Genomic DNA, 15,433 nt, shown 5'->3' with positions numbered 1-15,433 from the left:
GCTCTCGCTCCCTCTCAGGTCCGCTGCCTCCACTCTCGGGCCTCGCTCTGCCGCGCTCTTTATATCCTCAGACTCCAGTCTCGCTCCCTCTCAGGTCCACTGCCTCCGCTCTCGGGCCTCGCTCTGCCGCGCTCTTTATATCCTCAGACTCTGCTCTCGCTCTCTCTCAGGTCCACTGCCTCCACTCTCGGGCCTCGCTCTGCCGCGCTCTTTATATCCTCAGACTCCAGTCTCGCTCTCTCTCAGGTCCACTGCCTCCACTCTCGGGCCTTGCTCTGCCGCGCTCTTTATATTCACAGGCCCCACTCTCGCTCTCTCTCAGGTCCGCTGCCTCTGCTCTCGGGCCTCGCTCTGCCGCGCTCTTTATATCCACAGGCCCCACTCTCGCTCTCTCTCAGGTCCGCTGCCTCCACTCTCGGGCCTCGCTCTGCCGCGCTCTTTATATCCTCAGACTCCACTCTCACTCTCTCTCAGGTCCGCTGCCTCCACTCTCGGGCCTTGCTCTGCCGCGCTCTTTATATCCACAGGCCCCACTCTCGCTCTCTCTCAGGTCCGCTGCCTCCACTCTCGGGCCTCGCTCTGCCGCGCTCTTTATATCCTCAGACTCCGCTCTCACTCTCTCTCAGGTCCACTGCCTCCACTCTCGGGCCTCGCTCTGCCGCGCTCTTTATATCCTCAGACTCCACTCTCGCTCCCTCTCAGGTTCACTGCCTCCGCTCTCGGGCCTTGCTCTGCCGCGTTCTTTATATCCTCAGACTCCGCTCTCACTCTCTCTCAGGTCCGCTGCCTCCACTCTCGGGCCTCGCTCTGCCGCGCTCTTTATATCCTCAGACTCTGCTCTCGCTCCCTCTCAGGTCCGCTGCCTCCACTCTCGGGCCTCGCTCTGCCGCGCTCTTTATATCCTCAGGCTCCACTCTCGCTCTCTCTCAGGTCAGCTGCCTCCACTCTCGGGCCTCGCTCTGCCGCGCTCTTTATATCCTCAGACTCCAGTCTCGCTCTCTCTCAGGTCCGCTGCCTCCACTCTCAGGCCTCGCTCTGCCGCGCTCTTTATATCCTCAGACTCCACTCTCGCTCTCTCTCAGGTCCGCTGCCTCCACTCTCGGGCCTCGCTCTGCCGCGCTCTTTATATCCTCAGACTCCAGTCTCGCTCTCTCTCAGGTCCGCTGCCTCCGCTCTCGGGCCTTGCTCTGCTGCGCTCTTTATATCCTCAGGCTCTGGTCTCGCTCTCTCTCAGATCCACTGCCTCCACTCTCGGGCCTCGCTCTGCCGCGCTCTTTATATCCTCAGACTCCGCTCTCACTCTCTCTCAGGTCCACTGCCTCCACTCTCGGGCCTCGCTCTGCCGCGCTCTTTATATCCTCAGACTCCGCTCTCACTCTCTCTCAGGTCCACTGCCTCCACTCTCGGGCCTCGCTCTGCCGCGCTCTTTATATCCTCAGACTCCACTCTCGCTCTCTCTCAGGTCCGCTGCCTCCAAACTCGGGCCTCGCTCTGCTGTGCTCTTTATATCCTCAGACTCCACTCTCGCTCTCTCTCAGGTCCGCTGCCTCCACTCTCGGGCCTCGCTCTGCCGCGCTCTTTATATCCTCAGACTCCAGTCTCGCTCCCTCTCAGGTCCGCTGCCTCCACTCTCGGGCCTTGCTCTGCCGCGCACTTTATATCCTCAGTCTCCACTCTCGCTCTCTCTCAGGTCCGCTGCCTCCACTCTCGGGCCTCGCTCTGCCGCGCTCTTTATATCCTCAGACTCTGCTCTCGCTCTCTCTCAGGTCCACTGCCTCCGCTCTCGGGCCTCGCTCTGCCGTGCTCTTTATATCCTCAGACTCCACTCTCGCTCTCTCTCAGGTCCACTGCCTCCACTCTCGGGCCTCGCTCTGCCACGCTCTTTATATCCTCAGACTCCAGTCTCGCTCTCTCTCAGGTCCACTGCCTTCACTCTCGGGCCTTGCTCTGCCGCGCTCTTTATATCCTCAGGCTCTGGTCTCGCTCTCTCTCAGGTCCGCTGCCTCCACTCTCGGGCCTCGCACTGCCGCGCTCTTTATATCCTCAGTCTCCACTCTCGCTCTCTCTCAGGTCCGCTGCCTGCACTCTCGGGCCTCGCTCTGCCGCGCCCTTTATATCCTCAGACTCTGCTCTCACTCCCTCTCAGGTCCACTGCCTCCACTCTCGGGCCTCGCTCTGCCGCGCTCTTTATATCCTCAGGCTCCACTCTCACTCCCTCTCAGGTCCGCTGCTTCCGCTCTCGGGCCTCGCTCTGCCGCGCTCTTTATATCCTCAGACTCTGCTCTCGCTCTCTCTCAGGTCCGCTGCCTCCAAACTCGGGCCTCGCTCTGCCGCGCTCTTTATATCCCCAGGCTCTGCTCTCGCTCTCTCTCAGGTCCACTGCCTCCACTCTCGGGCCTCGCTCGGCCGCGCTCTTTATATCCTCAGACTCCAGTCTCGCTCTCTCTCAGATCCACTGCCTCCGCTCTCGGGCCTCGCTCTGCCGCGCTCTTTATATCCTCAGACTCCAGTCTCGCTCTCTCTCAGGTCCGCTGCCTCCAAACTCGGGCCTTGCTCTGCCGCGCTCTTTATATCCTCAGGCTCTGGTCTCGCTCTCTCTCAGGTCCGCTGCCTCCACTCTCGGGCCTCGCTCTGCCGCGCTCTTTATATCCTCAGGCTCCACTCTCGCTCTCTCTCAGGTCCACTGCCTCCGCTCTCGGGCCTCGCTCTGCCGCGCTCTTTATATCCTCAGACTCCACTTTCGCTCTCTCTCAGGTCCGCTGCCTCCAAACTCGGGCCTTGCTCTGCCGCGCTCTTTATATCCTCAGGCTCTGGTCTCGCTCCCTCTCAGGTCCACTGCCTGCACTCTCAGGCCTCGCTCTGCCGCGCTCTTTATATCCTCAGACTCCAGTCTCGCTCTCTCTCAGATCCACTGCCTCCACTCTCGGGCCTCGCTCTGCCGCGCTCTTTATATCCTCAGACTCCAGTCTCGCTCTCTCTCAGATCCACTGCCTCCACTCTCGGGCCTCGCTCTGCCACACTCTTTATATCCACAGGCTCCACTCTCACGCTCTCTCAGATCCACTGCCTCTGCTCTCGGGCCTCGCTCTGCCGCGCTCTTTATATCCTCAGACTCCACTCTCGCTCCCTCTCAGGTCCACTGCCTCCACTCTCGGGCCTCGCTCTGCCGCGCTCTTTATATCCTCAGACTCCAGTCTCGCTCTCTCTCAGGTCCGCTGCCTCCAAACTCGGGCCTTGCTCTGCCGCGCTCTTTATATCCTCAGACTCCACTCTCGCTCCCTCTCAGGTCCACTGCCTCCAATCTCGGGCCTCGCTATGCCATGCTCTTTATATCCACAGGCCCCACTCTCGCTCCCTCTCAGGTCCGCTGCCTCCACTCTCAGGCCTCGCTATGCTGCGCTCTTTATATCCTCAGACTCCGCTCTCACTCCCTCTCAGGTCCACTGCCTCTGCTCTTGGGCCTCGCTGTGCCGCGCTCTTTATTTGTTCAAAGCCTCCGCCATTTCCCTGTTTCCCATTATTAATTCCCCAGACTCATCCTCTGGGGGACCGACGTTTTCTTTAGCTATTCTCTTCCTTTTTATATACCTGTGGAAGCTCTTACTGTCTGTTTTTATATTTCTTGCTAGCTTACTTCATAAGCTATCTTCTCTCTCTTTATCATTTTTTCAGTCGTCCTTTGCTGGTTTATAAAAATATCCCAATCCTCTGGCCTTTCACTATTCTTCACAACATAGTAAGCTTTTGTTTTCAATTTGATACCATCGTTTACTTCCTTAGTTAGCCACGGATGGTTCATCCTTCTCTTAGAGTCTTTCTTTCTCACTGGAATATATCTTTGCTGAGAGTTATGAAATATCTCCTTAAATGTTTGCCACTGCATTTCTACAGTCTTATCCTGTAATATATTTTCCCAGTCCACTTTAACCAAGTCTGCATTCATACCTTTGTAATTACCTTTGTTTAAGTTCAGGACACTAATTTGAGACCTAGCTTTCTCACCCTCAAACTGAATTTAAAATTCTACCATTCTATGATCACTCTTCTCAAGAGAATCCTACACTTACAGATCATTCATTAATCCAGCCTTGTTACACATTACCAGATCTAAAATAGTCTTCTCCCTGGTTGGATCCACAACAGATTGTTCCAAGAAACCATCCCGCATACACTCTAAGAACTCTTCCTCAAGTCTACCTTTGCCAATTTGCTTTGTCCAATCAATGTGAAGGTTAAAATCTCCCATGATTATAGTCGTACCTTTCTTACAAGCCTCTATTATTTCTTGATTTATACTCCGTACTACAGTGTGGCTGCTGTTTGGGGGCCTGTAGACCACTCCCACCAGTGACTTCCTACCCTTATATCTTATCTCCACCCAAACTGATTCTACTTCTTGATCTTCTAGGCTATTATCATTTCTCATTGCTGCACTGACCTCATCCCTTATTAACAGAGCTACACCAACTAATTTTCCTTCCTGCCTATCCTTACGAAATGGCAAATACCCGTGAATATTCAGTTCCCAGCCTTGGTCACCTTGCAACCATGTCTCTGTAATGGCTATTGGAACATACCCATTTATTTCTATTTGTGCTGTCAACTCATCTATCTTGTTATGAATCCTGCGTGCGTTCAGATATAGAGTTTTTAATTTTGTCTTTTTATCATTTTACCCTACTCTGACCCCTCTTTCTGATGCACACTATTGTGTATACGCTCTGTCTCTTCCTGTCACACTCTGGTTATCATTACCCCTATCGCTACCCTGCACTTTTGCCTTCTCATTCTTCTTTGACTATTTAAATTTCCGCTCAGCGTATCCCTCCCCCCAACTATTTAGTTTAAAGCCCGATCTACAGCCTGAGTTATTCGATTCGCCAGGACACTTGTCCTAGCCTGGTTCAAATGAAGCACATCTCGATGGAACAGCTCCCTCTTTTCCCAGTACTGATGCCAGTGTCCCAGGAATCGAAACCCATTTCTCCCACACCCATCTTTGAGCCACTCATTCATCTCTGATCTTATTTATCCTATGCCAATTTGTACGTGACTCAGGTAGTAATCCAGAGATTATTACCTTTGTGGTTCTGCTTTTTAATTTAGCCCCTAGCTGCTCATACTCCCTGAGCAGAACCTCTTCTTTGTCCTACCTATGTCATTGGTACCTACATGGACCACAACAACTGGATCTTTCCCCTCCCACTCCAAGTTCCTCTCCAGCCCAGAGGAGATGTCCTTTACCCTGGCACCGGGCAAGCAACACAGCCTTCGGAACTCACGCTCTTGGCTGCGAAGAACCGTGTCTATCCCCCTAACTATATAGTCCCCTACCACTACTACATTTCTTTTTGCTCCCCCCACTTGAATGGCTCCCTGTACCACGGTGTTCTGGTCAGTTTGCTCATCCTCCCTGCAGTCCCTGTTCTCGTCCACACAGGGAATAAGAATCTCGTAACTGTTGGACAAGAGCAAGGGCTGAGGCTCCTCCACCACTACCTCCTGGGTCCCCATACCTTCCTCGCTTGTAGTCACACCCACCTGTCCCTAACCACGGACCAAATGTGAACTAATTATTCTAAGTGGTATGACTGCCTTCTGGAACACAGCGTCCAGGTAACTCTTCCCCCTCCCTGATGTGTCGCAGTGTTTGAAGCTCGGTCTCCAGCTCATCAACATGGAGCCAAAGTTCCTCGAGCAACCGACACTTAATGCAAATGCGGTCTCCGTGGACCTCAATGGTGTCCACCAGCTCCCACATGATGCAGCAGTAACACATTGCCTGCCCTGCCATTTCTAATGTATTTAATTAATTAAGGGGGAGAAATTCGGTGGGTAGCGCCACCTGTTAGCGCCTAAAGAGGCAGTCAGTGGCTTTAGCGCCACTGGCCACGCCTCCCGCGATATTCCGCAGGGGCGTTAATGGTGGCGTTAGCCTGTTGCGCTGCACCGCCTCCAATGACGTCATCGGAGTGCGCAGAGCCCCGCTACCGCCCCGAACTCGATAATAGGCAGCGACCGCCTCTGTTGCACCATTCGCTAATGGCGCCCGGTTCACGGGGCCTACCTGTGGCGGCAGAGGCGCAACTTAAGGTGGAGGTGCGCGGCGGCTGTTTTTTCCGGCGGCCGCCAGCCAGCACCTCCGTCCCCGGCCTCCTGATCGGCCCCCGCGGCATTGCTGGCTGTTTTCCAAGAGCCCGGCACTTCTCCTCGGTGCCGGGCTCTTTTGCCGGCAGTCGCGATCGCACATCGCGCTGGTGCAGGCCCCTCCCCCTTAAGAATGGGAGGAGGGCTTGCAGTACCGCAGCGTGCCCCGTTGCGCTGCGATATTCAGTTTCAGCGCCCTAAGAGGGACGCGGACGCCTCGAGCCTCGCCCCGTGTCCCTCTTGGGGCGCTCAAGATGAATTTGCGGCGATCGCTGCTGCTCCGATCGCAGCGCAAGATCTGGCGCCCAGGTGAGATTGGCGACTGTTTGCCGCACCACCCAATTTCTCCCCCTAAGTGTTTAAGTTTTGAACTTTTAGTTTTTAATCCTGGCTCTTAATTTAAATCAATGCCCAAGAAAACAGAGAAATGCTGACCAACCAATCACTTCCCTGCTTTCCTGTGATGTCACTCCTTGTTTTTGTTGTCCGGTCCGCTGCCTCTGCTCGCGGGCCTTCCTCTGCTGCACTGTTTATTTGCTCCGCCTCCGCTCTCGCTCCCGCACAGGTCCGCTGCCTTTGCCTTTTCCCTGTGATGTCATCATTTATTTTTCTCCAAATGCGGTTGGGAGGTTTCACAGAGCCGAAATCCCGTTGGTTCTCTGTCCCCTCTCATGCAAATGCTTAACTCCTGCTCTCCTGGAGGCTGACAAAGATAGAAAAAAATTGAAGGAAGGAGCAGCTCCCTCCCCTCCCCTAGTCACCGAATTCCCTTACTCACCAAACTCGCAGGCTTACACTCAGTTCCGAGCTGCACTCCATGGCAACTGCACGCGAGCCTTCCATATTTCTACTACAGTACTGAGATTTATGAGTCAGCTCTCTGGCAGTTGCAGATCCAGATTAGATCAGTTAATTAACTACCTAGCCCCACCCGCTCTCCAGCACAGAGCTTGCTTTGCCCTGCCCAAGCCTGGAAGAAACTTAAAACTTCAAAACAGTAAATTTAAGTTAAATGCTAATTGCAAGCACACAAGACTAGATTTTATATTAAAAAAGAGAGATTAACACTTAAGATTCACTCCCTTACTTACCAAACTCACAGGCTTACACTCTGTTCCAAGCTGCAACTCTCAGCCTCGCGGATGCACCACAGTGACCCTAGCCGCCGTTCAGGCTCCGAAACCTGCAGCTCGTGTTGCTGTAGCTGGCGACACTTCCCATACAAGTGGTCGTCCAGGCTACGCAAAGTGTCCAGGACTTCCCACATGGCAGCGGATGTGTACTCCATGGAACTGAACTGCCCTGTCATGCTTCTATTTAATAGACTAAGAACTAACCCAGCAGAAATAAACTTAAAACTTAACAAATAAATACTCCCCAGCTACTCACCTCACACTTCTCTGTATTAAATTCCATCTGCCACTTGTCTGCCCACTCTGCTAGCCTTTCTATGTCCTGTTGCAGTCAAATGGTATCATCCTCACTGTTTGCCACACCCCCAGGTTTGGTGTCATCAGCAAATTTAGAAATTCTACTCTGTAGTCCAATATCCAGGTCATTTATATATATTTTAAAAAGCAGTGGCCTCAGCACTGACCCTTGGGGAACACCACTGTCTACCATCCTCCAGTCTGAAAAAAAGCCATTTACCACAACTCGCTGTTTCCTATCCTTAAGCCAATTCCTTATCCAAGCTGCCACTGACCCACCTATTTCATGAGCCTCAATTTTGTTAACCAGCTTTCTATGTGGTACTTTGTCAAATGCCTTCCAAAAATCCATGTAGACAACATCCATTGCATTCCCTTCATCAGTCCTCTCTGTTACTTCATCAAAAAATTCTATTACATTAGTTAAACACGATCTGCCTTTTACAAATCCATGTTGGCTCTCCTTAATTAGCTTAAACCTCTCCAAGTGCACATTCACTTTTTCCTTGATAATTGTTTCTAAAACTTTACCCACCACTGATGCTAAACTGACCGGCCTGTAGTTACTAGGATTGTCCTTACACCCTTTCTTGAACAATGGTGTCACATTTGCCACTTTCCAATCCTCAGGCACCTCCCCAGCATCTGGGGAAGATTGGAAAATTATGGCAAGCCCTTCCGCTATCTCCTCCCCCAATTCCCTTAGCAACCTGAGAAGCAAGCCATCTCGACCAGGCGACTTATCCACTCTAAGCATACCCAGGCTTTCTAGTACATCCTGTCTATCAATTTTCACCCCTTCCATTGCTTCTAACTTGTCCACTTCTACCAATATTTTGTCAGCATCCACCTCCTTAGTAAACACTGATACAAAGTACTCATTGAGTATTCTAGCCTTCCCATGCGCCTCTAAGCATATATCACCTTCTTTGTCTCCAATAGGCCCCACCCCGCCTCTTACTACCCGCTTACTATTTACATGTAGATTTTTGGGTTCCCTTTTATGTTAACCGCCATTCTATTCTCATATTCTCCCTTTGGCAGTCTTATTTTCATCTTCACTTCCCCTCTCAACTTATTGAATTTGGTCTGGTTCTTTCTTGAAGAATTCACCTGACATGCATCATACACCTTTTTAGTTTCATCATCTTCTCTATCTCCCTCATCATCATCCAAGGAGCCCTTGCTTTTGCAAATCACCTAATTAATTTATCACATTTCCATAGTCCAGCCCTTTCATTCTGTGATTTTTCTCTCCCACTCCCAGGATCAGCTGAAATCGTTTTTAGAATCTCTCACAGAAAATAAATCGGCGGTTCTGGTAATGGAACAGAAACAGAAACGACGGATTTCCGAAGTTTGGGTAAGGTCTCCCCGTGCTGATTTTCTGGGATCTCGGTTAATTTTGTTCCCCCTATCACGGTACATGATTACTTTTCACATTTCATTTGGTAGGAGCAGTCGAACAGTCTGCAAACCCGCATCACATCCAAGTTTGCTAAAATGCACCAGATTCTGACTGAGAAAGAGCAGCAGTTAATCGGAGATCTCAGGGGAGAAGAGCAGAGGATTGTGGAAACAATGGAGAAAAACCTTCGAGAAATTCAAGAGAATTTAAATTCTATTCAGGACAAGCTTTCAAAGTTGCAGAAACAAGACGCACTGACATTTCTGCAGGTGAGTATTATATTGCGGGTTAGTTGCAAAATAAGCGATGTCAATGTTGAAAAAAATGCAGCATTTGTTGAAAAATTCTCAACTGATTTAAACCGATTGTTTTGTCTATTCCAGGGTGGATCTGTTGTTGTGACTGAACATAAGAACATGAGAAAATAGTGAGAGAGGAAGTATTAAGGGGTTTAGCAGCTTTAAAAGTGGATAAGTCCCCAGGCCCAGATGAAATGTATCGCAGGTTGTTAAGCGAAGCAAAATCCTCTCTGACTTCAGGCGTGGTGCCGGAGGACTGGAGGACTGCTAATGTGGGACCCTTGTTTAAAAAGGGAGAAGAGGATAGACTGAGTAATTACAGGCCATTCAGCCTAACCTCGGTGGTGGGAAAATTATTGGAATGAACGCTGAAGGACAGGATATATCGTCATTTAAAAAGACACGGATTAATCAAGGATAGTCAGCACGGATTTGTAAATGGAAGGTCGTGTCTCACAAACTTGATTGAACTTTTTGAGGAGGTAACAAGGAGGGTAGATGAGGGCAGTGCGTTTGATGTAGTATATATGGACTTTAGCAAGGCTTTTGATAAGTTTCCACATGGCAGACTGGTCATGAAGTTAAAAAGCCCATGGGATCCAGGGCAAATTGTCAAGTTGTTTTCAAAACTGGCTCGGACACAGGAAGCAGAGGCTAATGGTTGATGGGTGTTTTTGTGACTGGAAGGCTGTTTCCAGTGGGGTTCCGCAGGGCTCAGTAATAGGTCCCTTGCTTTTTGTGGTATATATCAATGATCTAGACTTGAATATAGGGGGTATGATTAAGAAGTTTGCAGATGATACTAAAATTGGCTGTGTGGTTGATACTGAAGAAGGAAGCTGTGGACTGCAGGAAGATATCAATAAATTGGTCAGGTGGGCAGAACAGTGACAAATGGAATTCAATCTGGAGAAATGTGATGTAATGCATTTGGGGAGGGCTAACAAGGAAAGGAAATACACATTAAATGGTAGGACACTGAGTAGTGTAGAGGAACAGAGGGACCTTGGAGTGCATGTCCACAGATCCCTGAAGGTAGCAGGCCAGGTAGATAAGGTGGTTAAGAAGGCATATGGAATGATTGCCTTTATTAGCTGTGGCATAGAATACAAGAGCAGGGAGGTATGCTTCAAATGTATAAAACATTAGTTAGGCCTCAGCTAGAGTACTGCCTGCAGTTCTGGTCATCACATTACAGGAAAGATGTGGTTGCACTAGAGAGGGTGCAGAGGAGATTTACAAGAATGTTGCTGGGAGTAGAGAATCTTAGCTATGAGGATAGACTGGATAGGCTGGGTCTGTTTTCCTTGGAACAGAGGAGGCTGAGGGGAGACCTTATTGAGGTGTATAAAATTATGAGGGGCATAGATAAAGTGGATAGAAAGGACCTATTTCCCTTAGCAGAGGGGTCAAAAACCTGGGGGCACAGGTTTAAAGTAATTGGTGGAAGGTTTCGCGGGGATTTCTGGGGACATTTCTTCACCCAGAGGGTTGTGGGGGTCTGGAACTCACTGCCTGAAAGGGTGGTAGAGGCAGGAACTCTAACCACATTTAAAAAGTACTTGGATGTGCCCCTGGGATGCTCTCACCTGCAGGGCTACGGACCAAGAGCTGGGAAGTGTGATAAGGCTGAATAGCTCTTTGTTGGCTGCCACGGACACGATGGGCCCAAATGGTCTCCTTCTGTGCTGTAACTTTCTATCATTCTGTGATAAGACATCGGAGCAGGAGGAGGTCATTTGGCCCCTCGAGCCTGCTCCGCCATTCAATACGATCATGGCTGATCTGATCTTGGCCTCAACTCCACTTCCCTGCCCACGCCCCATAACCCTTGACTCCCTTACCTTTCAAAAATGTGTCTATCTCCACCTTAAATATATTCAATGACCCAGCCTCCACAGCTCTCTGGGGAAGAGAGTTCCAAAGATTCACCACCCTCTGAGAGAAGAAATTCCTCCTCATTTCCAATTTAAAAGGGTGCCCCCTTATTCTGAAATTATGCCCCCTAGTTCGAGATTCCCCCACGAGGGGACACATCCTCTCTGCATCTTCCCTGTCAAGCCCCTTCAGAATCTTATATGTTTCAATAAGATCCCCTCTCATTCTTCTAAACTCCAATGAGCATCGGCCCAACCTGCTCAACCTTTCTTCATAAGACAACCCCTTCATCTCCGGAATCAACCTCGTGAACCTTCTCTGAACTGCCTCCAATGCAAGTATATCCTTCCTTAAATAAGGAGACCAAAACTGTACGCAGTACACCCGGTGTGGTCTCACCAACGCCCTGTACAGTTGTAACAGGACTTCCCTACTTTTAGACTCCATTCCCTTTGCAATAAAGTACAACATTCCATTTGCCTTCCTAATTACTTGCTGTACCTACATACTAACTTTTTGTGATTCATGTACAAGGACCCCCAGATCTCTCTGTACCTCAGCATTTTGTAATCTCTCTGCATTTAAATAATAATTTGCCTTTTTATTTTTCCTACCAAAGTGGATAACCTCGTATTTTCCCACATTAAACTCCATCTGCCAGATTTTTGCCCATTCACTTAGCCTGTCTATATCCCTTTGGAGATTCTTTGCGTCCTCCACACAATTTGCTTTGCCAACTATCTTTGAACTAACCGGCTACCACACTGTCTGCAGGATCCCGGGATCGTGTTGCCGTGATCTCAATACTTAGGTTGTAATTATTTCTGTGTCCCAAAAGGTTAATATTCTCCTGGAGCTCACATTACAATCCAGTTCCAGTTACATTGTGTGAGTGTGTGGGTGTGTCTGGTGCGGTGGGTGTGAGAGTCACTGTGTCTCTGAGTGAGACTGGTGTTCAGTTCCAGTTACATTGTGTGAGTGTGTGGGTGTGTCTGGTGCGGTGGGTGTGAGAGTCACTGTATCTCTGAGTGAGACTGGTGTTCAGTTCCAGTTACACTGTGTGAGTGTGTGGGTGTGTCTGGTGCGGTGGGTGTGAGAGTCACTGTATCTCTGAGTGAGACTGGTGTTCAGTTCCAGTTACATTGTGTGTGAGTGTGGGTGTGTCTGGTGCGGTGGGTGTGAGAGTCACTGTGTCTCTGAGTGAGACTGGTGTTCAGTTCCAGTTACATTGTGTGAGTGTGTGGGTGTGTCTGGTGCGGTGGGTGTGAGAGTCACTGTGTCTCTGAGTGAGACTGGTGTTCAGTTCCAGTTACACTGTGTGAGTGTGTGGGTGTGTCTGGTGCGGTGGGTGTGAGAGTCACTGTATCTCTGAGTGAGACTGGTGTTCAGTTCCAGTTACACTGTGTGAGTGTGTGGGTGTGTCTGGTGCGGTGGGTGTGAGAGTCACTGTGTCTCTGAGTGAGACTGGTGTTCAGTTCCAGTTACATTGTGTGAGTGTGTGGGTGTGTCTGGTGCGGTGGGTGTGAGAGTCACTGTGTCTCTGAGTGAGACTGGTGTTCAGTTCCAGTTACATTGTGTGAGTGTGTGGGTGTGTCTGGTGTGGTGGGTGTGAGAGTCACTGTGTCTCTGAGTGAGACTGGTGTTCAGTTCCAGTTACACTGTGTGAGTGTGTGGGTGTGTCGGGTGCGGTGGGTGTGAGAGTCACTGTGTCTCTGAGTGAGACTGGTGTTCAGTTCCAGTTACATTGTGTGAGTGTGTGGGTGTGTCTGGTGCGGTGGGTGTGAGAGTCACTGTGTCTCTGAGTGAGACTGGTGTTCAGTTCCAGTTACATTGTGTGAGTGTGTGGGTGTGTCTGGTGCGGTGGGTGTGAGAGTCACTGTGTCTCTGAGTGAGACTGGTGTTCAGTTCCAGTTACACTGTGTGAGTGTGTGGGTGTGTCTGGTGCGGTGGGTGTGAGAGTCACTGTGTCTCTGAGTGAGACTGGTGTTCAGTTCCAGTTACATTGTGTGTGAGTGTGTGGGTGTGTCTGGTGCGGTGGGTGTGAGAGTCACTGTGTCTCTGAGTGAGACTGGTGTTCAGTTCCAGTTACACTGTGTGAGTGTGTGGGTGTGTCTGGTGAGGTGGGTGTGAGAGTCACTGTGTCTCTGAGTGAGACTGGTGTTCAGTTCCAGTTGCATTGTGTGAGTGTGTGGGTGTGTCGGGTGCGGTGGGTGTGAGAGCCACTGTATCTCTGAGTGAGACTGGTGTTCAGTACCAGTTACACTGTGTGAGTGTGTGGGTGTGTCGGGTGCGGTGGGTGTGAGCGTCACTGTGTCTCTGAGTGAGTCTGGTGTTCAGTTCCAGTTACATTGTGTGAGTGTGTGGGTGTGTCTGGTGCAGTGGGTGTGAGAGTCACTGTGTCTCTGAGTGAGACTGGTCTCCAGTTCCAGTTACACTGTGTGAGTGTGTGGGTGTGTCTGGTGCGGTGGGTGTGAGAGTCACTGTGTCTCTGAGTGAGACTGGTGTTCAGTACCAGTTACACTGTGTGATGTGTGGGTGTGTCTGGTGCGGTGGGTGTGAGAGTCACTGTGTCTCTGAGTGAGACTGGTGTTCAGTACCAGTTACACTGTGTGAGTGTGTGGGTGTGTCGGGTGCGGTGGGTGTGAGAGTCACTGTGTCTCTGAGTGAGACTGGTGTTCAGTACCAGTTACACTGTGTGATGTGTGGGTGTGTCTGGTGCGGTGGGTGTGAGAGTCACTGTGTCTCTGAGTGAGTCTGGTGTTCAGGTCCAGTTACATTGTGTGAGTGTGTGGGTGTGTCTGGTGCGGTGGGTGTGAGAGTCACTGTGTCTCTGAGTGAGACTGGTGTTCAGTTCCAGAACCTGACCACACAAATCAGGTTTTCCAACTGCATCCTCTTTCTATCAGATGCGTTTAATAATTTTGGGTGAAATTTATGCTGCCTGGTTTTCAAATATATCCTCTTTCTATCTGTGCGGTCCCAGCAGTGAGAATTCGGAATTATCAGCATCTTGTCACAATGTGGGTGTAATTTCTGCTGTCCGGATATAGACGGTCAGTCTCCGTCAACTCAGATTTGTGTTTTATTGGTTTCAGGGGGAAACATGTCAGGAGAGGAGGTAGGACACACTGTTTACTGAAACTCTGCACAATTTAGTAAAATAACTCAACAAAGAGTTTATGGTCAATTTAAAACATCAACTGTTTAATATTTACAGGACTGGTGAGGACTATTATAAACCATCATTAGCAGATGGCAAGCTGTCAATCGGAAAGTTCAACGGCCCTTTACAGTACACAGCGTGGAGAGAAATGATAGACGCCATTAACCCCGGTAAAACTCTTATATTGCTTTTCCTGATTTATCAATCCAGATGTGAAGAGCTTAAACTGGCTCCCAGACCCCAGATTAAATGATCACTGATATCCATGTCTAGTCTGGAGGGCAGGACCTTGGCCAATATTTTACAGTCAGCATGAAGGAGTGTGTATGGTGACCATGTGGGGATAACCTTACCTTTCTTATGTATTGACATGATTGTGATGAATTTTAGAGTATCTGGTTCTGTGTCTCCAGTACAGGGTGCAGGAGGTTCAGTCAGAGGGGAGAAAGCTCCGGGATTGTGGCTTTGTAAAACTTGGTAGGGTGGGCGTCAGTTGGTGTGGTTTTTGCCAGATTGGAGCTCAGTGTCTGAGATTAGGGCCCAGAGTGACCGTGTGCAATAGATCAGTCAAACATTTTCCACCTTAGTGTATACGTCTTATGAAGAAAGGTTGAGAAGGTTGGGCCGATGCTCATTGGAGTTTAGAAGAATGAGAGGGGATCTTATTGAAACATATAAGATTCTGAAGGGGCCTGACAGGGTAGATGCAGAGAGGATGTTTCCCCTCGTGGGGGAATCTAGAACTAGGGGGCATAATTTCAGAATAAGGGGGCACCCTTTTAAATTGGAAATGTGGAAGAATTTCTTCTCTCAGCCGGTCGTGAATCTTTGGAATTCTCTTCCCCAGAGAGCTGTTGAGGCTGGGTCATTGAATATATGTATGGTGCAGATAGAGTTTTTAAAGGTAAGGGAGCCAAGGGTTATGGGGAGCAGGCAGGGAAGTGGAGTTGAGGCCAAGATTAGATCAGCCATGATCTTATTGAATGGCGGAGCAGGCTCAAGGGGCTGAATGACCTACTCCTGCTCCTACGTCTTATGTTCTTATGCAAGGAGATGAGCTTTGCCAAGAGGCAGGCAGGAACTCTGAGTCATGTAGGAGGGAAGATGT

General features: G+C 49.9%; 1 protein-coding gene across 3 annotated transcripts in view; it reads left to right on the top strand.

Moving 5' to 3' along the window:
- Positions 1-15,433, top strand: part of LOC147095897 (nuclear factor 7, brain-like) — an 85,466-nt gene that overhangs the window by 22,675 nt on the left and 47,358 nt on the right. For all 3 annotated transcript variants that reach the window (XR_015074835.1, XM_085974892.1, XM_085974891.1), the window contains 4 exons: positions 8,845-8,940; positions 9,033-9,254; positions 14,258-14,280; positions 14,380-14,495. Coding sequence is in view for 2 of the 3 variants with exons in the window: in XM_085974892.1 (XP_085831018.1) it covers positions 8,845-8,940; positions 9,033-9,254; positions 14,258-14,280; positions 14,380-14,495 (457 nt within the window). In the remaining variant the exon portion in view is untranslated. The remainder of the gene's footprint in view (positions 1-8,844; positions 8,941-9,032; positions 9,255-14,257; positions 14,281-14,379; positions 14,496-15,433) is intronic.

Source organism: Somniosus microcephalus, unplaced genomic scaffold (genome assembly GCF_052327205.1).
Source record: "Somniosus microcephalus isolate GS21.2 unplaced genomic scaffold, FLI_Smic_1.0 unresolved_chr1, whole genome shotgun sequence".
In the NCBI taxonomy this organism is placed as follows: Eukaryota; Metazoa; Chordata; class Chondrichthyes; order Squaliformes; family Somniosidae; genus Somniosus; species Somniosus microcephalus.
The sequence above is the reverse complement of the archived record's forward strand: the minus strand, read 5'-3'. Positions and strand labels throughout refer to the sequence as shown.